This window comes from Anopheles funestus, chromosome 3RL (assembly GCF_943734845.2).
Source record: "Anopheles funestus chromosome 3RL, idAnoFuneDA-416_04, whole genome shotgun sequence".
NCBI classification, from domain to species: Eukaryota; Metazoa; Arthropoda; class Insecta; order Diptera; family Culicidae; genus Anopheles; species Anopheles funestus.
In genome coordinates this window covers 14633414-14659603 of record NC_064599.1, presented here as the reverse complement: position 1 = coordinate 14659603, position 26190 = coordinate 14633414, and the positions used below count along the sequence as shown (strand labels likewise).

The 26190-nt window shown below is 42.7% G+C and overlaps 6 protein-coding genes across 24 annotated transcripts in view; 3 read left to right on the top strand and 3 right to left on the bottom strand.

Annotated features, from left to right (window-relative positions):
* On the bottom strand, window positions 1-10147 carry LOC125767133 (putative phospholipase B-like lamina ancestor). Of its 4 annotated transcripts, none has more exons than XM_049433397.1 (5): window positions 9337-10147; window positions 4766-4951; window positions 2461-3114; window positions 2095-2361; window positions 1-2029 (listed from the first exon to the last, which is right to left on the bottom strand). In XM_049433397.1, the coding sequence occupies exons 3-5, from the start codon at window positions 2568-2570 to the stop codon at window positions 346-348; spliced, it is 2061 nt and encodes a 686-aa protein (XP_049289354.1). In that variant the 5' UTR covers window positions 2571-3114; window positions 4766-4951; window positions 9337-10147; the 3' UTR covers window positions 1-345. The 4 variants fall into 4 exon arrangements, with proteins under 4 accessions (XP_049289354.1, XP_049289355.1, XP_049289356.1 ...); XM_049433398.1 differs by lacking the exon at window positions 9337-10147 and adding an exon at window positions 5748-6083; XM_049433399.1 differs by lacking the exon at window positions 4766-4951.
* Window positions 10148-10270: 123 nt separating this feature from the next.
* On the top strand, window positions 10271-12245 carry LOC125767156 (uncharacterized). Its single transcript, XM_049433464.1, has 2 exons — window positions 10271-11869; window positions 11939-12245. Exons 1-2 carry the CDS (start codon window positions 11607-11609, stop codon window positions 12243-12245), a joined length of 570 nt encoding a protein of 189 aa, XP_049289421.1. The 5' UTR covers window positions 10271-11606.
* Window positions 12175-14575, top strand: LOC125767152 (uncharacterized). Of its 6 annotated transcripts, none has more exons than XM_049433454.1 (4): window positions 12175-12302; window positions 13088-13538; window positions 13610-13986; window positions 14262-14575. In XM_049433454.1, the coding sequence occupies exons 2-4, from the start codon at window positions 13137-13139 to the stop codon at window positions 14443-14445; spliced, it is 963 nt and encodes a 320-aa protein (XP_049289411.1). In that variant the 5' UTR covers window positions 12175-12302; window positions 13088-13136; the 3' UTR covers window positions 14446-14575. The 6 variants fall into 6 exon arrangements, with proteins under 6 accessions (XP_049289411.1, XP_049289415.1, XP_049289413.1 ...); XM_049433458.1 differs by lacking the exon at window positions 12175-12302 and adding an exon at window positions 12376-12525; XM_049433456.1 differs by lacking the exon at window positions 12175-12302 and adding an exon at window positions 12601-12694.
* LOC125767150 (methyltransferase-like protein) lies at window positions 14485-16060 on the bottom strand. Its single transcript, XM_049433451.1, has 3 exons — window positions 15792-16060; window positions 14981-15547; window positions 14485-14912 (listed from the first exon to the last, which is right to left on the bottom strand). Exons 1-3 carry the CDS (start codon window positions 15908-15910, stop codon window positions 14597-14599), a joined length of 1002 nt encoding a protein of 333 aa, XP_049289408.1. The 5' UTR covers window positions 15911-16060; the 3' UTR covers window positions 14485-14596.
* A 634-nt stretch (window positions 16061-16694) lies between these two features.
* LOC125767135 (formin-binding protein 1-like) overlaps window positions 16695-26190 on the top strand; it is a 60420-nt gene continuing 50924 nt past the window's right edge. For 6 of the 11 annotated variants that reach the window (XM_049433415.1, XM_049433409.1, XM_049433407.1 and 3 more), the window contains exons 1-2: window positions 16695-16813; window positions 18021-18646. In XM_049433415.1, coding sequence (XP_049289372.1) covers window positions 18596-18646 — 51 coding nt within the window. In that variant the 5' untranslated portion in view covers window positions 16695-16813; window positions 18021-18595. Of the gene's footprint in view, window positions 16849-18020; window positions 18647-26190 lie in introns of all 11 variants that reach the window. The other 5 variants (XM_049433414.1, XM_049433413.1, XM_049433408.1 and 2 more) reach the window with 3 other exon arrangements.
* On the bottom strand, window positions 22406-25264 carry LOC125767148 (probable chitinase 10). Its single transcript, XM_049433449.1, has 2 exons — window positions 23751-25264; window positions 22406-23102 (listed from the first exon to the last, which is right to left on the bottom strand). The coding sequence occupies exons 1-2, from the start codon at window positions 24412-24414 to the stop codon at window positions 22729-22731; spliced, it is 1038 nt and encodes a 345-aa protein (XP_049289406.1). The 5' UTR covers window positions 24415-25264; the 3' UTR covers window positions 22406-22728.

Here is a 26190-nt window from a genome sequence, read left to right as displayed (position 1 = left end):
TACATTTTCATTCCTTTCGCTTTTTTTTCTCTTTCATTTCAAATTGGTCTATAAAATGTGTTTAGCTAACGCAACGCCATCAACAGGAACAGCAACTTTGCGCAATATGTAGCATTTGTCTATAATTGATTTAAAAGTACTATTCGAAGAGTTTTGTGTTCAAAGTAAGGCTTCACTTCGTAAGGATTTTGAAAATGGATCTATCGTAAAGCTATCGGAAGACATTGTGATATGTGAGCGGTATTGCCCTTTCATAGGTGGAGGAGTAGCTTGAGGAAATATTTGAATTAAAGAGATAACACCTTCCGACTATTGCTGCATCGCAGAAGGTATGTCCTGCCGCAGTCATATCCACGCCCATTCTGGAGTAATATGCTCAAAGTCCCAAACATCTGGGTGTCCCTGATGGCGCACCTCGAACGGTAAAATTCGGCTCCAATCAAATGGACGAGAGCCTACGGAGGTGCCCGCAGAGCCTGAATCGGTTTGCGTTTGCGATTTTTGATCGGAAGAAGATTGTTGTAATTGTTCCGATTTAATTATGCTCCGCTTTGCTGCTTGTCCAGTATTTCGTACGGGATCATAAAGTGGTCCAGAATATGCCCGGAAATGTGCTGTTCCATCAGATGCTTCTGTGTACAGTTTCAGATCGATATTACCAAATGCGGCCGGGTCATCCTGATCTAAATCGCCCCGGTATGCGGACTGACGGAAGAACTTGGCCAGCGTTTCGAGATCTGTGATGTTTTGCAGAATCTTTTCCATTGCCGTCGAGGTAGTGGTGGTAGCGTTCGTGTTTGCCTGGCCAATGTCGAGTGCTTCCTTAAAATAGGGTACACCATTCGTTAACCAATAACCATCGGAAACGATCTTCTCGGTAATGTCTTCCGCATGTAGCCGACCGGGCAATTGATCCACTACCCAAAACATTCCCGATCCAAATGCAATTTCCTCTGCATCAACGGATTCTGCCTGTTTTGGCACCGTTACCATTCGAACCTGTCGTGCACCAGACAATTGCTCCTTGAAATCATCGTCCACGTAGTCTTCCATCCGCTTGGTCACAATACGCTGCTGCTGGTGTTCGCTATCAGCCAGATCCTGTTCCAGTGTCGTTGGAATTTCATTTTCTTCTACCGATCTATCCACCTCATCCGACGATGGTGGTGTAGCTGTCAGCAGCTCTATCTCACTGCTATTACTAGCTACGAAGCGTGACATATCAATTATCAACCATTGTTTCACGCCTGTGGATGGGTTGCGGGCAAAGTAACGAGCCCAAGAGCGACCGCTATGACCGAGCCGATTGGCTGCCATTACACGCGGCGCTAGCGAAACTGAGCGCACCAGATCGATCTTACGCCACAGATTAACGTGCTCGTTTTCCATTTTCACACCGGCAGCAACTAGTCTATGCTGTCTGCGTCCGTTAATTGCGTAAAAATCATCCAACGATGCAAGAACCCCAGGATACCCGGTGAAAACGATGTTCGTACCAGGCACTACGTAGCGATCTTCCTCTGCCGTCTCTCGAACGGGAACTGCAGGCCGGGATACGTCCGCCGAGAAGTGATACCTTAGCGTATACTTCTTCACCATACGCAACATCGACGAATAGCTACCGTCGGACGTGTGACCAAGGAAGATCTTCGACAGCCCATTCGGTTGTTTCAGCAACTTCAGCAGCATAATACCCTTCGCTGGGTCCGGTTTGAGACCACTGTTTTCCATCAAAAAGTTCGTGTAGTAGATCTTCAGATCACGAATATCGACCGCAGCGTTCATCAGCAAAAAATCCTGCTTCGGAATTTCGTAATCCATTCGCGAACGCTTCACACCCTTCCGGAAACCGATTTCCAGCCCATCGAGTTGATCGTAAAATAAAGCAATCTGGTACCAGTAGTAATCGTGCTTTCCCTTCATATCTGCCATCTTTTTCACCGTATCCACGTTGGTAGTGATAAGACCTCGCAACCAATCGCAAAACTCTTCCGATTCTTCATCTTTCGAGCAAACTGCATCGATGGTGCTGTGAATGAAAAGGATGTTAATCACAAACGATCCAGGACAATTTGCGACAATTTGAATACTTACTTAAACCAATGCATGTAAATATTGTGCCATGTTAGGGCACCTTCCATTATACCGGCCGCATACGCTTGTACCGTGTCTGAATAGGATGACTGAGATTCTAGCTCAAGTTGAGACCATCCATTCGTCAAAATGCTGTCCTGGAAACACGCACGGACCGCACCCTTCGGTACTAGATCGAGATCATTACGCTGGCCCCAGAATTCCAGACGATAGCCGGAATTCCGAGCCCAGTACGTCGTGGCACAGTAGGTTCCTTTGTAGTTGGGGCTGTTCAAGAAAGATAGTAAAGCGGTAAACAGATGATCAAATAAGGATCTGCCATTCTAGATCTTTTCTTTGACGTCTTACTTAATCGTGTACACTTACCGCTCCATACCGGCCAGGAATAGAGCAGCCACCGCTAGCATTGAGGCGCCGATTAGAATGTAGGACCCTATACGGGTCTTATGCCAAGATGCTCCAACAACTTTCAGCATGATGTTAGCCGTTTCCGTGCGATACGGGAAAACACAGCAACACAAAATGGAATGTTCGCTATTGACGATCACTGGTCGGTGTTCCGGTCGGGGTCACGTGTCCCAGCGAGCAGAACAAATCCCTGCAGGAATAATTGATGCGCCGAAGAAGTAGTACGTTTCTATGGCTGCCAGCAGCCGATCGGTACACTATAGTTGAGGTCAGCGATGATCAGCGCCAGGACGGCAAACAGGTGCAGCAGAATGGTGGCGACGGCGTAGTAACTGTAGCAGAACAGTTCCCCCAGTCCTCGGATTGATGGTACACCGAATGGGCAGACGGATGCCTGGTGGGACGCCGCTGTTAGATACCTTGCGCACTGGACTACTCTCATTGGAAATCGGTTGAAGTTGATTTCGGCGAGCGTCCGGGATGCAGGATGTATTATCTCCTGGGAACTCCTCGATCAACGTTGAATTGTTTGGGCAATGTTTCAAAAGATCGTTCTACAAAATCAGCACCATACACTAAATGGGCAGCGGAATGGACGATTAGTGAAGCACTCTGGAAATAATAAAAAAGGGGAAAGCAGGAATTTTATTAACCATGAGCTTCAAATTTAACGGTTGTGACGAATTAGATATTAAATCAGAAAGTTTTACACACTAAACGGAGCTTGTACAACTTCCACCACAAACAGCAGACGATTACAATTTGATTTAACGCAACTTCCTAACACACACGATCATTTACTAACGATTATCCCTTCTTCGTACATCTCTTCCCAATCCACTATCTGGCATTGTGTTCAATTCGCCAATGTTTCACACCTTTTTGGCCATTTCGAATGTAGCGTCGTAGTGATTACGACAGTGACAAAAGGCATATAATGTGTCGAAAACTGGCGAAGCGAAGCGCCACCAGGAACAATGACCATGGTGGGGTCAAATTCCACATTTAATATCGCCGAGTTTGCACACAGTTAGCAGCAAAATGCTTCATACAACATCCAAAAGCAAATGTAACTCTCGGGGCCTAGTGGAGAGGATTGGTCTATGATACGATATGCTAATTAAACGAATGTACCATCATATCGGTGTCAAACGACGAGGAACAACATGTATCGCAATACATCAAAGTGTTATCACAAGTTTAACTTACTGCGACACCTACGGGGTTTGTACCACACTTCAATGAGTTCGATAGGTGCTAACTGTCTAGCCGGAAACAACGTGGCAGTGTGTTTGACCGTATGGTATACAGGGAGAGATGTAATGAGTCACACAATGTGAAGCTAATTTGAACAATATTTGATCATGATGAGTCATGTGGGATTTACCCAAACTCCTTCAAAGCTAATGATAGTAAGCTTTTTGCTTATGGGATGGTCAGAGCCAGACACGTGTTTAAAGCAAACCTAAGATTTCTTGTTTAAAGATTTGCGAATCAATTAATCAACCAACAAAAACCAAAAGGAAACTGACAATAGCCTTGTTGTTTTCAGATCTTGACAAACTGCCAACATTTCTCTACCGTAACGTGCGGTCTCGGCTGGTCATTCGTACAGGAGGTTAGCGAGCGAGTTCAAAAGGCAACAAAGTCCCCCACCCCCTCTTGGATCTGTTTAGTATCAGTCGTTTCCCTGTCGAATGGCGTCCGTTCGGTCATATGTCTGCGGGGGGTTATAAAAAATAAACCAAAAGGGTAAACGATCTACTGTCATCTATCAAAAAGCGAACACCGATCATCTACCGTTAAGGCTATGGTTTTGATCGACAGCTTTTACATGTGTGATCACACCTTGCTACCTGGAAATAGAACACACAAGGATAGACCACCAACCAAGATATCATCCATCAAAGCGCACATCACGTGCTCCACGACTGCCGCCTCCCAAGGGCGATCTTAAACCTCTGCGCGTGTATCTGGTTCGTGCCTCAATATGGCGCACACGAGGTGTAAAACAAACGTTGCAACATTCTACCGTTCTCATTAACGCTGGAGCTTCAGCACTCTTATCAGTTCCGTTTCACGCGAAATGCAACAGAAGCTTCATTTTCCTTCTCATACTTCCCGGCAACCTTTGGGGGGCAATTCTGCTGTTCAACCCCAAGGTTGAAACGAAGGGGAAAGGCAAAGTACTGAACATAACTGTAATTAACAACGAGTGAGATAGTGATTGGCTAGGGTGCAATAGAGATGTGTATGGTACTACCTGCTACCGGAACCACTGGAAACACTCCGGAGACGGTAGGTTCTTCTCCGCTCCGGCCAACAGCTCTTCCTCTGGGCGGTTGAGCGCTTCTGCTCGTTCTGCTGGCGGCACGAACTCACGTGTGGTCGTAGACGTGTCAACCCATTGGAATGAGGCGATTGGGTTGTGGCCGTGCACTGTAGAGCCCTGGAAGAGATAGTATACCACATAGTCGAAAAGTGAGGCGTGAAAGAAGATGAAGGTGAGATAGTAAGGCAATTTCTTTTTGTATCACACAGTCGTTCCCATCACGGTGTATTACATATTCCCCGAAAAAAAGATGGCTCAGTTTGCAAACTGTTGTCAAGTCTCGTCCCAAAACACCTGCTCCAGCTGGGTTGGTTGCTAACCGAGACCACCCGCACAGATACACTTAAGCTAGCGAATAAACAATTTTTGCGTGCCAAAGCGTCTGTCTCGAAAGAATGGTACAAACGACTCCCCCTAGCAACAAACGGTAGGATTCTTCGTACTTGGTCGCAAACATAAACCGCGTTCGAGCCGATGATACACTCCAGCATGAAGATTATTCGTGTAAACAGACCGTAAACGGCCGGCGTCGAGCTGGCAAAAGAACACACACGCAGGCCAACGACATTGTTTTGGCGTCAGAATTCTGCCAGCTATACAAAACTTTCAAAAACAGGGTCGAGAAATGTGTCGCGTGTCATATTGCCACAGCATAAAACTCGAGGACATTAGATCCCATGTCTGGCTGTGGACGTTTTGTTTATTTTATCCCGGTTCGTGGAGTCAACGTGCGGATCCAAGAAGTTGATCAAGTCTGTTGAACATCACCCTGAGACTAAGTGGAGCTGGATTGATCGTGTATGATAGCATTCCGAATGAAGAGTTAGTGTATTGTTTTACAATATTTTAAGGCACAAAAATACATCACAGTAATTCAAAATATTTTCAAATCTCGCTCACATATATTACACACCTGCACTTGATGTTACGATCGTTTTTGCTCTGTGCAAGAAGTGCTCACAAATGTTTGTAAAATGATCGTAGATCTTTGGAAATGTTTTTTTCCATGTGGTTGTAGGAATATTCCAGCAAAAATAGATCACTTCAGCTGTGATCGGTGATATGCGTGGCCTATTTAGCACTGCGTGCAGCGATCATAAGTTGAGACTACATACAATCACTTATCACGTCCAACGTAATTTAATACGGTCGCGCATTTGTGCCATTACACTTTCCAAATTTACAAAACCTTTCTTTTCTTCACTTAATGTTCCAATGCGTAATATCTTTACGTATCACTTGGTAAATACTGATTTATTAACAAAAAAAAACAAGTACCCGTTTATTTGGAAAAGATTGCGGTTTTGATCACTTTTGACTGTCTTCCCACTTTCACAATGTCTGACTTAAGACGTAAAAACAAACGATCTCTACAACGAGATTCGGTGAGGATCGGTTACTAGCACCGAGAACTGAGCGTTTTCAACTGAGCAGGCGATGCAGTATGTCGTTCGCGCGCCCGTCCCAACATCCGAACAACCATTACGGAGACGTTCAGGAAGCTGTAATAGAGCTACTAGCCACACTACCTACCACCGGCCATGTTTGCATCGCGTTTCGCTGTGTACTATTCTAAAATTAAACAAAAACAATCAGACGAACAACAAACCCATTACCTCCCAAAACAAAACAAAAAAAGAAAATGCCGGCAATGCATACGATCGTGATCGTATTCGTAGGTACACAACAGCAACATCACGATCGTTTTGAGGAATTCGGCAATTTCTCTGCAAGTACGAGTACGATGCCGAGGATAGGCGGCATCGGTAGTGAAAAGTGAAAATTAATTTATCCCTCTCCCTTCCCACAATCCGATATTCTAGGAGTACGCGCAGTGGGTGTTGGAGAACAAGGTTCAACATTTTCCCAAGAATTTTGCCCACCATCTGTGCGAGCTGCTAAAGTTGATCCATGACCTAATTGGATCGGATCGAGAAACGTTTCGATATCACCCGTAAAAAGCATGAGAAATCCATCGTACCGTACATTTCATTCATGAGTTTTTAATAATTTTTCTTCTACTGGGAGTGTGTAGTAGATCCCAATTTCCGGATCTATTTTTTTACTACAAGCCAAACACGGAAGTAAGTTCCGACGCGTGTTTGGTGGAGTGGCATAGAAGTATACACACGTTTAGCGTTAGTTGAGTGGGTAATTGGTTCGAGGTCGATCAATTGGTTGCCAAAACACGAGCACACTCCTCGGCATGTTGCTTGCCGAGAGGAGGATCTTTGTGAATGGTACGCTTACAATATGAATTGGACAGTGTTTCTTGATAATGCATCAGATATTGCTATAGATATCGTAAAGCTGCATTGGCTGCATATTTAAAGAAGGTATACAAAAGGCCCACAATGCAATAAAGATCTCAAATGCTGACAAGGGCAATTTGTGCAAGAAGACCTGAACAAACGAAAAAAAGGTGCAGTTACTGCTTCATATCACTGAAAGTCACTTTTTAGCTTTTAAAATTTTATCTATTCTTGCAACATGCTCATTGCACACACAATGCGGTGAATTGAATAGTATTACTCTTTAATGTAATTTAAAATTTGAATTTGAATCTATCAATGGTGCTTTGTTTGCCACGTGTTCTTATACGATCAGCTCTATCTGATGCATCTCGTGGCATACAACGTGTCAACAGCGGTTAGCGGTTTTCTCCGTCATGAAAGAGGTAATTTTATTACTAGACAAATACATTGCAACAAACGACCTTTTTTACTTTCTCTTTTTGCATCTCTACTAATTTGAACTATACATGCACTAGTGGCGGTGGACACCAACCTGATAAGTGTTTATTAAAACAAGATCACTTTCAGTGTCGGTGTAAACACGTAGTCTTTCCCATTTTTGCCGCCTCCAGCGGAAGTAAACATTCCCCCCGTTGGTAAGCGCACGATTCACCACACGGAACGTCATTTTGACGTGCAGATTTAAGTACGAGTTCACCCGCCATACGCGGGTTGGTTGGATGCATTATTCAGGAATGGAAACTGCCCGTCGGCAAAGCAATTAGCATGACAATCGTACTTGATACGATGATCGTGCCGTCAAGTCTGACGACACACCATTCGGGCGCCATTCGGGACAATGGGTACAACGTGATCACTGGGTGACGTACAACAGTCGGAAAGGGTGACATTTTGTTTTTTTGCGCATGATCGATCGTTCCAAAACATGGCGCTGGTCAGAATTTTATTTAATTGACCATTAAGGGGGTTTGATTATATCGATTAATTTGACTGTTTTTATTCTCCATTTTTGTGATTGGAGTGTTTTCGAGATCATGATCTTGAGAGATCTTTTATTTTTTTTTGCTCGGTTAGAACGGCCTGGCCGTATCAAGACTTATTTTACCACGTAGCAGGATTGTCAGTCCATGCTACGGGGGGATGGTCCGGATGGGATTTGAACCCGGTCCTGCCGTGTGGGCGGGCGCCGTTTTTCACATGCACCACCGGGCCCCGCCCCTTGAGAGATCTTTTATTTTTCATACATTCTATCGCTAATTTAACCAAAGTCTTAAGACACAAATGCAATTAATGAGCATTCTTTAGCCATGTTTTGTTACTAAAGAAAAATTATTTCATCTTATTCACTCCTATCACAATCAGTTCTCCCTTCATGGCTTTATTTAACAGAGTGATACTGTAATCAAGTCCCTGCAGTGAATGGTAGATCATTATCAGCCCTTTTTTCTTACTCATAACGCAACATGTACGGATTCCGTAAATGAATCGATTACAGAATAAGCATATTGATAACACTTCCAAAATGCAGCCCCTTCAATGAAATCATGGCATGTGGTACAAATGAAATCACTCGACTGTAGCGAGTATCAGCATTTAATCCAGCTTGTGGACCACGTTTCATGTTATCGTCTGTCGCATGTATGTGTTTTTATGCATTAGTGTGGGTTTATACATCGTCTATAGTAAAATTTTTCATCAAGAATTATTAAGGTTTAGGTCTGTTTGGGATATATCTGTTTTTCTTAGGATGATTCGTTTTAGTAACGACATAGACGATGAAGATCTTCCAGCAATAGCTGCATGCCATGTTGAAGTGTTTCATGCTACATTGTAAGGATTCTTTTCCACTGTTCATGCTCACTTTAAACATGTGTTTTCAGTCTACGCTGTCCATACATACACAGTGGAATGGTCTTCATTGAAACGTGGCTAGCATATATATGCGTGCAGTCGCGACCGCTATTTCTGTGGTCGTGTGTTATGCTCACGGTTTCACATGTGTAAACCACGTTGATTAGCTATTCCCTTGATGTGATCGCACGCGTATTTCAGCCCATGCTCTACGCTTGTCCGACTGTGCAATGAAGGATCGAACGCACACATCACTGCCGAAGACGAGTAGAGGCAATTATTAGGATGCATCATCCTGTGCAAAGTTCGACACCTGAATTACTTTTGTTTACATAATATTTGATACTTTGTTTTGAGTGTTTAATATTTCGAAACTTAAATGAATAAAATACTTACCAGTGTAAATGAGATACACAACTGGCGCGTTGGTAAGATTGAGACGATATAGCAATGAGATGATTAGTTACGGTTTCCTGACCTTAAGGTCACTGATCACAATTGTGTTGAGATGTGTAGGCCGGATGCACTAGATTGCAATCCGATTGAACTAAAACACTTTCCGAAGACTCGACCGGTCTCTGCAGACTGAACAGTATATCCTCCTCCAGTGATCAAGTTGCTCTGATCAATCCGAATGATGAAATCGTTGGACTTGTTTCAGCCAAGCATAAGGGATCACTTTCTCCTAGTGCTCTTCTCTCACTTTCTTTGCCGACGAGGTCACCACTTGTGGGCCGGGGTAGTGGGAACAGGCCTCTGGATGTTGGATTGATCGGTTATGCAAACACGGCCAAAAACACACGTAGCAGCACCGAGAAATTGAGGCAAGCGATATGTTACTTCACGACACAGAAGGCAATATTTCTTGCAACTTTCGCGTATAACCTCAGCTCGAACGAACGTACGATGGACACAAACACTGCAAACCGACTGGTGAAGGTTTCGGAAAGACACATATAAAAGTAACGTAAGCCGAAAGTAATAGAAACTACGGATACACCCCGTGGGACTACATTTGTAACAGACAAGAGTTTTTTTTTTTGGTATGTGGCTTTCGCGTGTTTTAACTACGAATGCCTCGTTTTTTTTTATATACACGGAGATGAAAATCACTGAGAAAATTCCGGAAAATGCACGTTTTTTGTGCACTTCACAAAGACAGCGGAACACGATGTCTCACTTTGGCAAGGTTAGTCAGTAAAGTGATTTAAGCTGCCTCGCTATCTCACATCTCCCCCATTGCAGTCATTTGAAGCATAACCGCACACACACACGCACACTTACAGAAGAGTGGTTGTATGTGTGTGTGCGTGTGTTGAACACGGTGAGAACCGTGAACATTGTACAAACTAAAGTTAAGTCACTTATCATAAGAAATTTTTTTCATTTGAAAAGCGTAAATAAAATTAATTCCTACCATTGTAGTATTTCAATAGAAATTGATTTCATTTTATATTATCAATTTATAACGACATACATATAATTCCGTGGAAAATGTCGTAAAATCGAATGTCATCTTCTTAGCAAAGAAGCCCCACATTTAAAACCCATCTAGCACCAGTCATTACAGGCAAAAAAAAAATTGAAAGTTAAAATAATTGTTTCCAAAATAGTAACTAATAATTTGATTGGAAATTTAACGAGGACGGTGACTTCAATCGATGAAATTGCGACGAGAGAGAGAGAAGTCGACATTAACATTTGATGGAACAGAGGCAGGGTTTCTGAATCAGTTGCTATGGCTACGCGTTGGTCAAATACACACTCAATAAATTAAAAAGCTGTTTTTTTAAAGATTTTGTTTTCACATTTTTACACAATTTCGCGTGCCTATCAAATGTATGTAAAGTTTCGAAACAATCAAAACATTAAAGCTTTTTTTCATATTCATGTAACTATTTTATACATACACGCACACCGTACAATATGCACCTTGACTGTAAATAGTCGACAAAGCGATCGTGATCGCGCCACCTTTGAATATTTTAAAACTCACAACACGTTTTGCTCCGAACCCGAACTAAACTTTGAGCAGAAACTTCTACAGTTCTTAAGTGTTTTTAAACCTTTGAATCTGTATAGCTTTTTGGACTTGGACTACGTTGTATTGATACAGTTGGAATGACTAACAAAGTAGAAGCAATGATACGATACCAGACATGACGGCATTGTATTTGAACAGCTGAACTTTGAATGACGAATTTACCCTGTATGACGTACTCGGTTAGACAATGTAAGATAATAATCGTACTACGATAAGCATTGCATTCATCTGCATACAACAGGTTGGTTGTGCGTTCAATTTTTATCAATATCAAAGGTTTGTATCAATGTGGAATCCAGAACAGTAATGTTGATTTACGACATAGAAATCTTTTTTTTTGTATACAACTAAATCCTCAAGGATTTTATACAATTCCCTTAGAGGCTACTGGCAAAAAGCCGCCTGGTAATAACAATTTGCTTCTCCCAAAAACAAACAAATCACTCGACCAATAACGTGCGTTATTTCTAAACAAGCCCCCTTCGAAAGTGTGTCCAACAACAGGAGCAACATAGAAACAAGCCCTGATGGTTCCACAGACACCCGGCCGGCCAACGGGAAGGGACGAGATTCCGGAGCGCGAAACCCAATTGACACAGCAATTGAGCCTGATTGTGCATCAATGATAGTGTCCATCATCAATCGAGCCTCCGTCGCGTCGTACACTGAATCGTCCACAGCTTCCGTGTGGAGGTACAAACATCGGCTTGGCAAATGGATGGATGTGTTTGGACGTGAGCCGCCAGTCATCGGTCACCAGCTTACCCCCTTCCTGAAAGGGAAGCAAATCGTATACCATGCCATTTGCCAAACAGCAAAGAGAGCTGTGAGATATTGCGTACGCCATACGTCTGTTGCTGCGAGGAAATCCTCCTATATTTGTATGTACGTGTCTTAGATGGTGTTGTTTTTTCTCGCTTAAAATAACATAATTTTACTGTTAACATTTATCAGCGTGTCCAGCATTCCAAACATTTTCTCATGTTCGGCCGGCTTCACACTAGGACATGCGCAGCAACAGTACGACTTTCCACGTGAACCGAAGGTCACAGCGACGTCGCCTTCGTCGTCAGTCAGCCGATCTCCTGCCGGCCGGTTTCTTGGTGTCCCAGTCCATCTGGCGTGTTGTTATACCACTAATCACCCAAACAAAACGCTGAGCATCAGGTCAACCTCCTTCCAGACGGACGGTGATGTCTCAGATTGTGTCTGCGTGCGTTCCAAGGCGGTTGATAGTCCACGGTTAGTGCGCTCGCAGTGATTTTACTCCCGCACTACAGTTCCAACAATAGTTTGTGTTTCAGTGAGATAAACGCAGGTGAGATTTATACATGGAATTGCACAATTGCAGCGTAATGTGGTGCACATTCGAGAATATTGTGCAAACGTCGTACATGTGCCAATAGAGTGCAGTGATAAGTTGAAACAAAGGATTAATTTAGTGACAATTTAATTCTTTGAGAAATATCGTTTAAAGTAAACTGAATTGTGGAATACAATATTTACTGACACTTAAAAAGCACCAACAGGAAACGTGTTCGGTCAGTACGGTTTAAGTGTGTACATGAAGGATTAGTATTAGTATCGAATTGTTGCGCCATTATATAAGCACGTTGTGTCCACCGCTTTACTAGCATAAAGGACAAAAAGGTTAATAGATAAAAATCGATCAAAAAGTAAAGAAAAGATTATTTCAAAAGTACGAAACAAGTAAGAAAATTATTATAAAATTCTCTTTAAAGAACAATTTTGAAAAAGAACAACATTAGTGTAATAAATTGTAGTTATTTAATTTCACTTTAAACTTAACGAAACTAAACTTATCTAGATCTAATCTACGCAGTCTTTAGACCACCTAAAAGAGGAGATTGCGAATCATTCACCTGCTGGAAGCCATTTTCTAACCTGTTTCGGCTCTGTGTTTTAATTTGGTGTACAATTTCGACAACAAATTAGTGCAATCGATTGAATTGTCCTTTTTTTGTTCTATTTATTGTAAAGTTTTCGACATTTGTTAAGAGTACGGGACTCTAGATTGCTTTTCTAAGCATTCATCGAATGCAAAGGATACTAGATTCCTAATCACGAAATCTCTTCTTGCAGACTTTATTTTTTTTACACAGAGAAGACGTTTCATTTAAAGCAAATAAAAATGGCAGAACAAGCAAAGACAGACATGAAACACATCCTGCAACTGACGAAGGAAGCACGGCGAATCTTTCTCAACTCGTTCGATACCCTCATGTCGGACTGTGATGGGGTCCTGTGGAACTTTACCGGCCCCATACCCGGAGTCGATAAAGCGCTACAGCTGTTGCGTGCCGACGGTAAGAAGCTGGCCTTCATCTCCAACAATGGCATGCGTACGATGGACGAGTATCAGAAAAAGTTTCACTCGCTCGGTATCGATGCGCACGAGGAGGAAATAGTGCATCCCGCCCTAACAACGGTTCATTACCTGAAATCGATCCATATGCGGGACGCTGTCTACTGCATCGGGACCGAAGTTTTCAAGGACTATCTACGAACGGCAGGCTTTAAAGTGCTGGATGGGGTAAGTAATCGAAGTGAGTGCTAATAATTGTCCAAGTGATTTTGAATTTTCCCATCGCTTTTTGTTTCTAGCCCAAGGAACGATTCCCGGATAGTCGTGAGGCGAACCAGGTGCGCGTGTACACGGATTACTTTGAGCAGCGCGGCACTAAGGTCGGTGCCGTCGTGATCGACATCGATGTGAACCTTTCGCTGCAGAACCTAATGAAGGCAAAGTGTTACCTGGAACGTGATCCGAACTGCGTCTTCATTGCCGGAGCAACCGACTACATCATACCGCTCGATTCGAGCATGGATGTTATCGGTCCGGGATACTTTATCGATATTCTGGAGCGCTCGACTGGGCGAAAAGCACTCATTCTTGGCAAACCGGGAAAAGCACTGGCACAAGTGGTTCTAAAGCAGTTCCAAATTACTGATCCGAAGCGGGTGCTGTTTGTGGGTGATATGTAAGTACTCGTCTAGGCCTGTTATAGGCGTGAACAGACACGTGTGTGATTAGCTAGTTGAAGATGGTGTTTTATCAATTTGATAACGACCGTCACTTCAAACGAATGCTCGGTGGTGTAATCAATCACTGATAATTCTTCGTAAACTGCTGAGGTTTTACTGAATTTTTAATTTCCGGGAGTGTGTTTCGTTTCATCTGGGAAAAAAAGATAAGCGACACACGAATGATTCGCTAAAGAATTGAAGCTTATGCGATACTCTTTTCCTTTGGCAGGATGCCACAAGACATGGGATTCGGTACACGGTGCGGTTTCCAGAAGCTGCTCATGCTGAGCGGTGGCACCCCGAAGGATGTATTACTAACACAGGACGATCCCGATCTGCTGCCGAACTATTACGCAGACAGTTTTGCCGATTTCATTCAGCTGTACAATGAAAACATGCACGTTGAAGAATAGCAGTGGAGTTCGGTATAAATTTAATAACAATCACCTGGCTTTATCATCTTGACATATGTAAAACATACCTGTATTTAGCATTTAATGACCCACCAAATAAACAAAAAATCCGACGTATCAAATGCAACAATCGGCTTGTTTCTATCGGCCGTTAATCTACCGGTTTGCGGAATTTGACCTGTACCCATACGCGGTACATCTTAATCAATTTGCCACGATTTACCTGAAGCCGCCGGTCAACTATGTTCTGTTCCTCGATTAAGCCCGCGTTCGTGAAAAGCCTCCGTAGATCTTCCTGGGTAAAGAAGTAAACTAGCGTACCGTCGCCACGTACGTAAAAATTGTCCTTAACACATTTGCCCGGTTTGAACCTTAGCTGGGCAAGATCGTAGCGGCCATAATCGCGTAACATCACCAGTCCACCCGGTTTGAGATAGCGAGCGACTTGATTTATCACGTGTTGCATACTGAATGAAGGAAAAGTTAAGATTTTATGTTCACATTCTTTCTTGATTACACACGCTGCAATGCTTACCGTTCCGGATCAATAGCAGATAGGACGAATATCAACACCACAATATCGATACTGTTCTCTTCGAACGGAACATCCCATCGGTCAGCCGTCGCATCAAGCACAAACGCTTGACACCGTTTCGTATCGTACTCGGGACTCTGGCACATAATCTCGATGGCTTGGCGAGAGAAATCGCTAGCGTAAACCATCAAATTCTCTTCATCGCTATAGTTTAGAATAGGAAACACGGTGTTTCCCACTCCGCAACCAATTTCAAAGATCGTTCTTAGTTGCGTATTATCTTGTGCAGCTGATCCTTCCATCTGTTTAACAGCTTCCCCATCGGGTAGCACACGTTCGGGAACGTTGGCGGTACGTTTAAAAGGTGCCAATTCAGGAAACTCCGTAAACAACCAGTGTCTATCCTTGAAGAAACGGTTCTGATGTATGCCGTAAAATCGATCCCAGTTTTGATCAGCTTCCGTCTCCAAACGGGCCACTTGCTCTTCGGACATCTTTACAGATGAGTTTTTCTTCACTCCTTCTAGGGCGGCATGTTCCTGCTCCTCGTTCCATTCCACATTGTCCCTACGTGAGATTCGAAAACAAGCCGTAAAAAAACGATTTCGTCCATCTGCTTTTTCTTGCGACAAAACGAACCACGAATTGAAACTAAACACCTGGGAAGGATCGCGCAGGAAACGTGATCCTCCGCCGGCAGGTTTTTTGCGATATCGCGTGGATTCGTAATCGCACTTGTAGCGAAATAAAGCATGATACGTGGCGAATGGTGCCGGCCGGAAATTAATAAAGGTCGTAACCAATATCCTACCAAGCGTTGTGCTGGAAGACATCATCGTCGGCGGAAAGGAACCGATTGCCGAACTGTGGTCGAGCGCTGGACTGTTCGGATTGCTCGAGGGCAATTGTTTGTTCCGTTGCATCCGTCATTAGAAATAATTTGAACACACAACAGTTGTTGTCATTGGAATGAAGAAAATTTTGTCGAAATGAACAACTAATTTTACCGGCAGAACGAAGATCACCTAATGTTTATTAAATTGTTTTGTAGATTTCCCGCTGTCAACGTTCGGTTTATGCTACCGAGTGGAGATCTTTGCTGCGGACTGTCCACACAATGGGAATGTGCGAGTTTTTTTTTTTTAAATAATAGTTTACAAATTAATTAATCACACGAAACCGTACTAATATGCAACTCAAATGACAGTAGAAAATGATAATTCAATTAATTTACAGAAAGAACTTCTGGCTGATTACAAATGGCTGAAATTACAAATTTCTTTTGTTCTTTCTATCTCTTTTATATGAAAATTGAAATTCACATAATTCATCTAAAATAATAATGAAACACATCTTTTTCATTGTAAAACAAATTACACAAAAGCATTTAAATACACATTCTCAAGAAATGTGCATTTATTCGCTTATTGTAATCCGAAACGCATCTTCGAATTTGGTCGAAACTTCGAAACCCCTTCGAGTGGCTTTGACTTCGCGTTAGCACACGCTCGCACACACTCATGAACACAAATGGTTGTTTCTCTTTCTAGATTGTTCTTCTATGCAAGAAGAAAAGAGCATAAACATTGAACGTAAGCGAGACAGCAATAGTTGCAAACGCATAGTTTCTCTTTCTACGTTTGAATAATGTTTATGGATAACTCGGGTAAAGCAGGGATGATGGGAAAAAGCAAAGGAAGAAGCCGATCGATGGTTGAAAAAAGACACACACACACTTTTCAAAAACTTCGCGAACCTTAAACTGTGTGGATGTGCGTCGTCTGCGCTCCGTGAATATTAAGCTAATATTCAGCTATCTCATCATAAAACAGGGTAAATACCTGAAAGATTTTTGCGTACCAGTTTGGGTAAGCACAAATACCAGCTTAGGTGCACATTGCTTTGGTAATTTGTGAACAAAGCGAATAAAAAAAAGTTGAAGCCAGTAATACTGTTGTTAGGTTGCGGGCGTTTGTTTGCCGTACTACTTGCTGGAGGTGTGCGTGCGTGTGTGCATACGTGTTTCATACTTTTATGTATGCTTTCTACAACCGTATGTTGTTCTCAAGTGTTTCTTCACCTCCAGCAGTGATGTTATATCCGATTTTTTTTTACCAGTGAAGCTTATTAATAGTCAACTTTATCAACAAGTCGAGCGTGTCTTTCCTCGGGTGTGTCCGCAGGTGTCGATGTGTGCGTAAATGTCTAGCAAGCAGATAGGACCATCGCGGTGCCTGCTAAGGGCTCGTTATCAACGCGTTTCTAAATATTTTTACCTTTGTCACGATTGCAATCTACGCTAGTGTATTATCAATGGTGTGTAAACACTTGCACACTTGTTCAGTTCGGCTGATTTACCTTACAAGTAGATGAATCACGTCTTAGGAATTGCAGTGTATGAATCAACCGAAGAAAGGTTTTTTTTTGCAGCAAAACGGAAATGATTGGATATAAATCTATAAGACAGATCCAGCACGAAACGTACAAAGTTTAAAAACGGTATTTAGTGCCATTTTCTACAACGTTTAAAGTTTAATGTTGGGACGAATCATGAAGATATGCTGGTGTTTAGTGAATCGTAATGTTCGTTTAATTAGACGTTTAAATTATTTTGCCTAAAACTTCAATAAAAACACGCTGGAAAATTCCACGAAAAACTAGTGAAGGAAGCAGCAACAAAAAAAGGTTATGAGTAAATGTCCTCGAAAAACATGCCTTGTGAGCGTGTGTGTATGCGTGAATGCGTGTTTGGGTAAAAATGATAAAAAAGTTTGGTGTTTAAAACATTTCGTAGTAAAATGGAGAAATCATTAACAAAACAAATTAAAAATTAGTATTAATCTGCATTATAGTAACCATGGCAACTGTGTGTGATATGCGATGCTTACTACAGTAGAGTCGTATACATATCGTATGAAAGTGCTTATGTTTACTGTAATAATTTCCCATTGAACATCTCGCTAGATGTCCACATCTGAATTACGTTTATATTACGAAAAAGGCATACAAATTTTCACTTATAAATCCTCTTCCCTTGCAGCTCCTCCATAGCAATCATATCTTATCACGGAGTACTTTGCTCCACTTCCGGTTTTCGAGGCACCTCGGTGCGCGAGTGTGCGTCGTGTGTGTTTTTGTGCGTATGTGTCGTGTCCCTATGTGAATATTAAGTGCATATGATAAGAAAGTTGAAAGTAGGAAAAAAAGGAGGAAAACTCCATTATCCAGAGCAAGTAGGCTGGGTGAAATATAGTGGCGGGGTTTTCTTGAAAAGGGAAGCTGCGCTTCCTGTGGCGTACAAGGTGTGACCAGTGGAGGTGCATTGTTTATCTTTTTTTTTAAATAATTGTAGTGTTGTATTACAATTTGCTTCCATCGTGTAAGCTGTGATTTTTGGTCAGTGTTGTCACCGGAGCATTTCATCGTTGATTATTGTGAGTGAAATCAATCAGGTCTGAATTGATGAATAGTTTTTTTTCTTGTGGGTAATCATTTCGTCCAATATTGTCATTGGATTGTAAAAGTTTTTCTAAAGATTGAAGAGAAAAGCGTGCGCCAGTGAAAAGCGTTAATACTGTGAACATTCAACGAGAAAGATTGGCAATCGAAGTAATCATGGCGGCTCAGGAGATCGAAAGTGGCACGTCGTGGGGCAAAGAATTATGGGTGAGTAGCATTTCTTCGCGGTTAAATTAAAAAACACAGCACAAAAGTTTAATGTCATTTAATACTGTTAGTCAAATTTCAACTGTGGAATATGTCCGCTAAGAATGGATTAAAAATTGTGCATTTTTTTTTCGTGTGACCTTGAAGTTTCAGATGTCTTTTAAAACGAGTATAGCTATGTCAAAGAAGAATTTCAAGCAACCAGCAAAAGTGCCGAATTGTGCAGAGTACGGAAAAATAACGATTAAATCACTGTTTATTCTATGCTGTCATAATTGGATATGCATCTTTAATGACCGATTCTCAATGCGACGCAAAATGCAACGTCATTCGCTTGGTGCATCGAACGTTGGAATTAAGTTTCGTGGCAAACCAAGTCGTTCACGTCATTTTGAAGGTTATTTATGATGGATATAATTTGGTTAAAAAAAACTGTACCAAAGCGAGCTGCATGTACTTGTTTTATCAACAAATTAGTTTGCTTTAGCAGTTAGTGTATTTCTTTAACATTTTCACCGTGAAGCTGTGTATTTTTTTCTCTGTCTCTCCCTCTCTCTCTCTCGGTTTCTGTCTTCGTAAAATGCATGGAAGCTGAACGCCAAAAGCAGAACGGCAGGGATGGAATGCAAATACAGCCCAACAGCTCTCTGCCTGACAAACACCTGTAATAACCTGATTCAAATAAGGGACAGGGTAGCAGGAACGAAGGTGCTGAGGGTGTACTTGCGGCATAAAAATGCTACGGCTTTTGTCCGTTACACACCGCCAGGCGCCCGCATATATACGAGCTACTTCGATTCGTTTCGCGAGCTTTCAGCGTGGTTATGCTGCTGCCCGGATCACTCACACATCGATGCTGCGTTTGTGCGATAGTTGACAAACAATCACCACTACTGTAGCAACGCGGTCGCATAGCAGCATCACAATCCGTCTAAACACACACCTCAGCGACCCTTCTACGGTGCCGTAGAAAACGAGGGCAAGGTGTGCCGCCATGAAATTGCAACTTCTCGTACCGGCAGCATGTTGGCGGGGGGGGATGTTGGCAATAATGTTGGCAGGCAAGGTGGAGAAGAACTTGTTTAATAATTCCTTCACTGCCAACGTGTCCACTGGTGATTCCAGGCTAAAGTACTCGCGTGAAGCACTAGCCTTAGGAGAATGTAATGGAAAAGTTTCAAATGACACTAAATGTTTGATGTTTTTCAACAACAAAATTTCCGTACATTCGCACAAAACAAAACCAGCAAAGAAACTGGGTTGGAATTTATGTTGGCGGCAGGTAAAATAAATTGGTAAAATGCGCAGCGCAAACAAAGTAAAACGAAACCCTTCCATGCACAGTTCCGGACCGGCGGATGTGTTGTGCGACAACAGTTTCCCTCTGCAGAGGTGCGGAAAGCTGTGAATACACAAGCCCCCGCCCACCGGTGCGTAGGCGACTAGACATGGGCTTTAGAGATGTAATGCAAAGGGCGAGCGAAGTACAACTCCCCTGTAGAAGGGCTGTAGGTCATTCACCAGCGAATAGTTTTAATGCTTTTATTTTTGTTCTCCTTCATAATGCTCAACAACGACGATATGAAATCGAAACCAACAAACTTTTCCACTCCCTACGGGTTCTCGCTCACGCACACACACACACACACACCAATACACATTGTTCGACCGGAAGTTATCTGACCTGGAGTTGCTTTCCTTCTACTGGTGGTACCTCCAAATTGCTGGGACCCTAGGTTTTTTTTGCAGTTTGACGTTTGGTTGGTTGGTGACACGGAAAACGGTAATGCATTGATTCCGGCTTCATGTGGTGACGGAACTGGAGTGGCTTCTCCGTGTAACATACACAAACCTCAATGAGGCCTGTTAAGGGCGAAATCAGTAGGACAACTCTGTAGCGTGAGATTGTACAACTATACATCGTTTATGATAAGATGTCAATAAATTCTAAATAGTTCTTCCTGTTTCTTTTTTAACACGCTAAATGTTTAGTGAATTGCTAATTCCTTTTTGTTGTGCTAATTTCTTGGAAACTTAATCAGTATATTCTCATTCTGAATCTGATAATTACGATGTTAATAATAGTGTTTGTGATGAATTTGTTCCCCAAATATGTTTAGAGAATTGGAGTTAGAAAAAGAGAGAAACCCGGAAGGCTTACCTCAACAGTAGAGCATAATCCAATCAACTGTATGAAGTGAATTTATCGGTCGAAAAAAATCAATTGCTTTTGCGAAAGAAAATCTGCTAAGTTTGTCGTCTTTAGATATGACTGCTTATAACGTGTTTCGATTATTAAGCTACGAGGAAATCATTGAAATTTTGATAGCCGAAACAAACAAATATGTCTTAACAAAGTTGAATAATGTTATATTATCACAAGTGGCAGGAACGAAACAATGTAACCCAACTAATTTGGAAGAAATGAAAAAAGTTGCTTGACTTATTATTATGGATGGTAATGGTCAAAATTATTGGTCAAAAAATAAATTAAAAATGTTGTGGAGAAGATTCGAGACATTACTCAGTAATCTCCATTTCGTCGATAGCATGTCCATATCCTGTAAAGATCGACTAGGATAAATAAGGAAATTTAAAAATATAAAACAAATTATAAATTACAAGAAAAGTATCAGAAAGTGTACACGAAAGAAGAAAGAGAGCTCGTCGTGTAATTCGTCTTTTTTAATGTTAAAAAAGTGTCATCCACATAGTGGCTGACATGGCACTCAACGTGTTAAATACTCTTCAATAAGTTTCCGAAGTTGATTTATCCACAACATTATCAATAAAGCTGGCATATGTGATAACCTAACTGCATTCGCACATTTACTATAAAACTTTTCGGTGTATCTTTACAACAGATAATGACTCTGTTGCATGTGGTAGCGGCGCCGGTCTCTACACGGCAGGAGAGGGTATCAAATCCCATCCGGATCCCTTCCCACCGTAAGACTGACTATTTCTCTACAGCTGATTAAAGCCAAGTAAAGCCAGAAATGGCAGGCCAACATCTCTTGAGGATGTAGTGCCACATAACAAGAAGAAATTTTCAATTCCTTTACACTATGTTCATCGCTCTGTTTGTCCAAACCACGTTGTCTGTTTTTTTCAACACTCTTATCACTATTCTCGTTCGAAACATTGGCACCATAAGCGTCCTTATCTTGTAAAAATAAACTGCCAAAGAAATCTTATCTTTGGTCTATTTACAAAGGTACTGAAACGGTATAAACATTTCGCCAAAGTTGCAGCAATCCGTAATCTCCGAAAGTGGGACGTTACCCGGTAAAGGTTTAAAGCTAGACATGATTCGATAAAAATGCATACAGGAATAGATAAAACCTTGTTTATGATAAGAAATGGAAGGGTTTGGGCATAGTTAACGAGTCAACATTTGCCGTGCACAATGGATTGTTGGATATTTTTAACCATCGAGTTCGTTGTATACGTAATTGGTAGTTTGTTGAATCATTTTTGGAAATGGTCCAAATTATTTGCAATGCTCTAGAACCATTTCTACTGAACGTCTGTAAGATGTACAGAGAGATCTGAACTTTTTTTTTATCAGATAGATATCTACTTCCCTATCGCATTTCCCTTTTTTTCTATTCAGTCAGTTATCTTCAGCAGATATTGCTGATGTAATTGTTCAATTTCGAAAAACAGAAATGATGTCCAACCATATCGATAACCAATCATGAGTTCATGTTCATCATGAGCTTTTATGTCAATCAACTATTTTTGTTGGAATTATGCTGTCCCAAAAATTATGTAAACCTTTTGCAACTGTGCTATGGTTCCGGTTCGGACATGTGGGAAATTTCTTTACCTTGAGAAAACGCTCGTACAGGACAATCTGCTGTAATTGTTAGATGTGCTCGTATATTCTCGGGGCTCGTGTTCTTTGTATTATGATTAACCACCTTCGTCTAATAATGCCATCATGTTACAAGGCTATTTTGCAAACTTACCCATAACATAGTGACATAGCCTGAAAGGAGCGAAAGCGCTGTTCTTGTGTCGGTTCTGTGACCGCTATGGCTATTCGTTCTCTGAGCTCTTTCTCTTTGTACTGCTGTTTAACCAAACATCCAGTTGTTATTGTTGTTATTCTGACCACAGCCGAACGCACCTGGTGGGCAAGGGTCCGGACGGCATTGGACGCTGGGATCGCAACAAGCCTGGAACGGCCAGTCACAGATCTGCTTGGCAGAGTTGAAGTGTAGTCCAGCAGGGCAAGACATGGGACAACCACGGCCGGCAATACACTTCACGTAAACGCCACAGTTTTGACCAGGCAGAAGAGTTGGTTTCGATCCATCGAACGCCGGGCAACGGTTGTCAACTGGGCAGTTGTTGGCACAGATTCCACTGCCGCTGCATGGTGGTCCTGGTACAATTGGAGCTGGTGGTGGTGGTGGAGGTGGTGGGTAGATTGGTCCGCCACCGCCGCCTCCTCCGCAACCATTTGGTCCGCATGGATCCGGACGACATTCTACGTTGGGATCGCAACAAGCCTGGAACGGCCAGTCACAGATCTGCTTGTTAGAGTTGAAGTGTAGTCCAGCAGGGCAAGACATGGGACAGCCACGGCCTGCAATACATTTGACGTAAACGCCACAGTGTTGACCAGGCAGAAGAGTTGGTTTCGATCCATCGAACGCCGGGCAACGGTTGTCAACTGGGCAGTTGTTGGCACAGATGCCACTGCCGCTGCATGGTGGTTCTGGTACAATTGGTGGTTGGGTTGGTGGTGGAGGTGTTGGGTAGATTGGACCGCCACCGCAACCATTTGGTCCACATGGGTCCGGACGACATTCTACGTTGGGATCGCAGCAAGCCTGGAACGGCCAGTCACAGATCTGCTTGGCAGAGTTGAAGTGTAGTCCAGCAGGGCAAGACATGGGACAACCACGGCCGGCAATACACTTGACGTATACGCTACAGGATGTTCCGGGCAGTAGAGTCGGTTTTGATCCATCGAACGCTGGGCAACGGTTGTCAAATGGACAGTTGCTGGCACAGATGCCACTGCCGCTGCATGGTGGTTCTGGTACAATTGGTGGTTGGGTTGGTGGTGGAGGTGTTGGGTAGATTGGACCGCCACCGCAACCATTTGGTCCACATGGGTCCGGACGACATTCTACGTTGGGATCGCAGCAAGCCTGGAACGGCCAGTCACAGATCGCCTTAGCAGAGTTAAAGTGTAGTCCAGCAGGGCAAGACATGGGACAACCACGGCCGGCAATACACTTGACGTATACGCTACAGGATGTTCCGGGCAGTAGAGTCGGTTTTGATCCATCGAACGCTGGGCAACGGTTGTCAACTGGGCAGTTGTTGGCACAGATACCACTGCCGCTGCATGGTGGATTTTGACCACCTGGTGGTGGGATTACAACTGGTGGTTGGGTTGGTGGTGACGGAACAGTACAATCTCCACCAGGTCCGCAAGGATCCGGACGGCACTCAATGCTCGGGTCGCAACAGGCTCGGTGCGGCCAATCGCAGGCTTCCTCGCGAGTGTTGAAGTGGGTACCACCCGGACATAGCGTCTCGCAGGCGCGGCCACTTTCGCACTTGTAGAAACGATCACAGGTCGGACCTGGCAGCAGGATGGGCTTAGATGGGTTGAAGATTGGACAGCGAGCGTTCACAACACAGTTAATCAAGCAGGGCGTAGTTCCCGAACATGGTGGGTTCTGGAACACCGAGAACGCCTGTGAGGCCGTCACGAGAACAGCCAACACGAGTAAACTCCTCATTTAAAAGCACTCGTTGGTCGTTTTCACGCTAGAAGTAGGTTGGTCCTCTGGTAGGTCGTCGTACAATGGCCGACGAAAACTGATGCCTTACTGCCGATCTGGTAAGGTCTTTTATATAACGCGTTTCCTCCGAGCTGCGGCTCTTCAAGGCAAATACACCGCTGTTGTGCAGGACATTTTGGACATCGTCCAGCATGATAAGATGCCTGATTTTCGCGAAATTGAAAGATCCGTAGGTGTGTGCGTCCCACGTCCCGGGACCGAACGATCGAAGATCTTTATCGTACCTACAGATATTGAACAATGGTGAACGAACGCACCATTGAAAGAACAAGGAACTTCCAAGTTACGAAACAGATAGCACATTATCGCATAGAATGTATCGCACCTGCATAGCAGCACACCACAGCTATCAATCTAACCGGAACTTGTGCGTGTGGAAGTAGAATCGATTGTCAAGGTTCTTCTAATCAGTGTTGGCAAAAAAAGTAGCAAAACTCTACAGGTGGAAACCTTTCCCGGTACGCTGACCTTCTCAATAAGTGTATTAGTTATACGTATGTGGTGTGTGTGTGTGTTACCCCCTGGTAATAGTTCCAGTGAAAATTGATAAAATAATTGCTTGGAATTCCTCTGTCGTACCAATGACATGTTGCTGGTAGTAGCAAATTGATTACTTTCTAACATCTTATCACGATGAAGAATCCAATTCTTTGGTACAATTTCTAACGAGTATGTCTTGTACTTCTGACAAGTTCCTCGGTGAGGTCATGTTCGTTGAGCATAATTCGTGTCTAGTTTTTTTTTTTTTTTTATTCTTAAAGAATTCGTGTCTAGTTCTAACATGAAGATCTTCAAGTATATGATAATTCTATGGTTGATTAAATAATTTCTTGCAACTAAATACGATGCCTGCTAAAGAATATTAAACATGGACTACAAGAAAATAGTGCAAGGCCACTTTTGAGACGATTGTCCTAAATTTGGTTTCATTTTTTTCTGATGCAAGCAGCTCGAATAATTGACAGCGGCGTTGTCAGATTTAAAAGTTCTATATTTTTGCTGGAAGCATGCCGACATTTTGTCACTCGTAAGCTCTTCATTATGCAATGGCCTATTTCTCTCCATTTTAGGAAACGCTAAAGCGAATGGTTGGAGTTTGAACGAAACTTTTTTTCCTGACACAGTAAAACATGGAAGTAGCAAAAGGCTTTCATATACTATCTGCTTTTCCTGTTATAAAGTGTCCAAGAAGGACTTATTTGTTTTAGTTATTCACTGTTCAGTTTGATACCATTGATTGTATTTCTATCGAATTTCCTCAGTGCATTGAGCCTTTCGTTTGTGTCTTTGTTTTTCGTCAATAAACAAAAGTCCTTGTGTTTGAGGCGACATGTCAACCATTCTACAAATTCAAACTGGGGAGGGAAAATTAAAGACAAACAACAGACGCTTAAAGCGCAAGTGATCATGAACAAACATAAAAAAGCCAGCCATAAACAGTCAGCTAGAGAGCAGGCTGATCGTCTACGGTGGTGCACTGGGTCGATGTGTAGAAAATCGTTCAACCGTTCAAGTCGAGTGCGAAATGTAGTTTGGTATGCGAGATGTAAGAGAGAGAGAGAAAGAGAAACAAAGAGATCAATATAAAGAGTGAAAGAAGGAAAGCGCAGTCCTTGGACGAGCGTAAAATGGAAACGACGAATCGACAATGCAGACGAAACAGAAATGAAACCAGGCATATCTTGGGAGGCTTTTCGCATTGAGTATCGGGAA

Coding starts and splice junctions, on each gene's coding strand:
- LOC125767156 (XM_049433464.1), top strand. CDS start 11,607: ATGATAGTGTCCATCATCAATCGAGCCTCCGTCGCGTCGTACACTGAA. Junction 11,870..11,938: donor AAATCCTCCTATATTTGTAT/GTACGTGTCTTA, acceptor AACATTTATCAG/CGTGTCCAGCATTCCAAACA.
- LOC125767150 (XM_049433451.1), bottom strand. CDS start 15,910: ATGACGGATGCAACGGAACAAACAATTGCCCTCGAGCAATCCGAACAG. Junction 15,548..15,791: donor GTCTTCCAGCACAACGCTTG/GTAGGATATTGG, acceptor AATCTCACGTAG/GGACAATGTGGAATGGAACG. Junction 14,913..14,980: donor TCTGCTATTGATCCGGAACG/GTAAGCATTGCA, acceptor TCCTTCATTCAG/TATGCAACACGTGATAAATC.
- LOC125767148 (XM_049433449.1), bottom strand. CDS start 24,414: ATGAGGAGTTTACTCGTGTTGGCTGTTCTCGTGACGGCCTCACAGGCG. Junction 23,103..23,750: donor ACCAAATGGTTGCGGTGGCG/GTCCAATCTACC, acceptor GTTGCGGAGGAG/GCGGCGGTGGCGGACCAATC.
- LOC125767133 (XM_049433397.1), bottom strand. CDS start 2,570: ATGCTGAAAGTTGTTGGAGCATCTTGGCATAAGACCCGTATAGGGTCC. Junction 2,362..2,460: donor TTCCTGGCCGGTATGGAGCG/GTAAGTGTACAC, acceptor TTTCTTGAACAG/CCCCAACTACAAAGGAACCT. Junction 2,030..2,094: donor ATTTACATGCATTGGTTTAA/GTAAGTATTCAA, acceptor TTTCATTCACAG/CACCATCGATGCAGTTTGCT.
- LOC125767152 (XM_049433454.1), top strand. CDS start 13,137: ATGGCAGAACAAGCAAAGACAGACATGAAACACATCCTGCAACTGACG. Junction 13,539..13,609: donor GCTTTAAAGTGCTGGATGGG/GTAAGTAATCGA, acceptor TTTTGTTTCTAG/CCCAAGGAACGATTCCCGGA. Junction 13,987..14,261: donor GTGCTGTTTGTGGGTGATAT/GTAAGTACTCGT, acceptor TTCCTTTGGCAG/GATGCCACAAGACATGGGAT.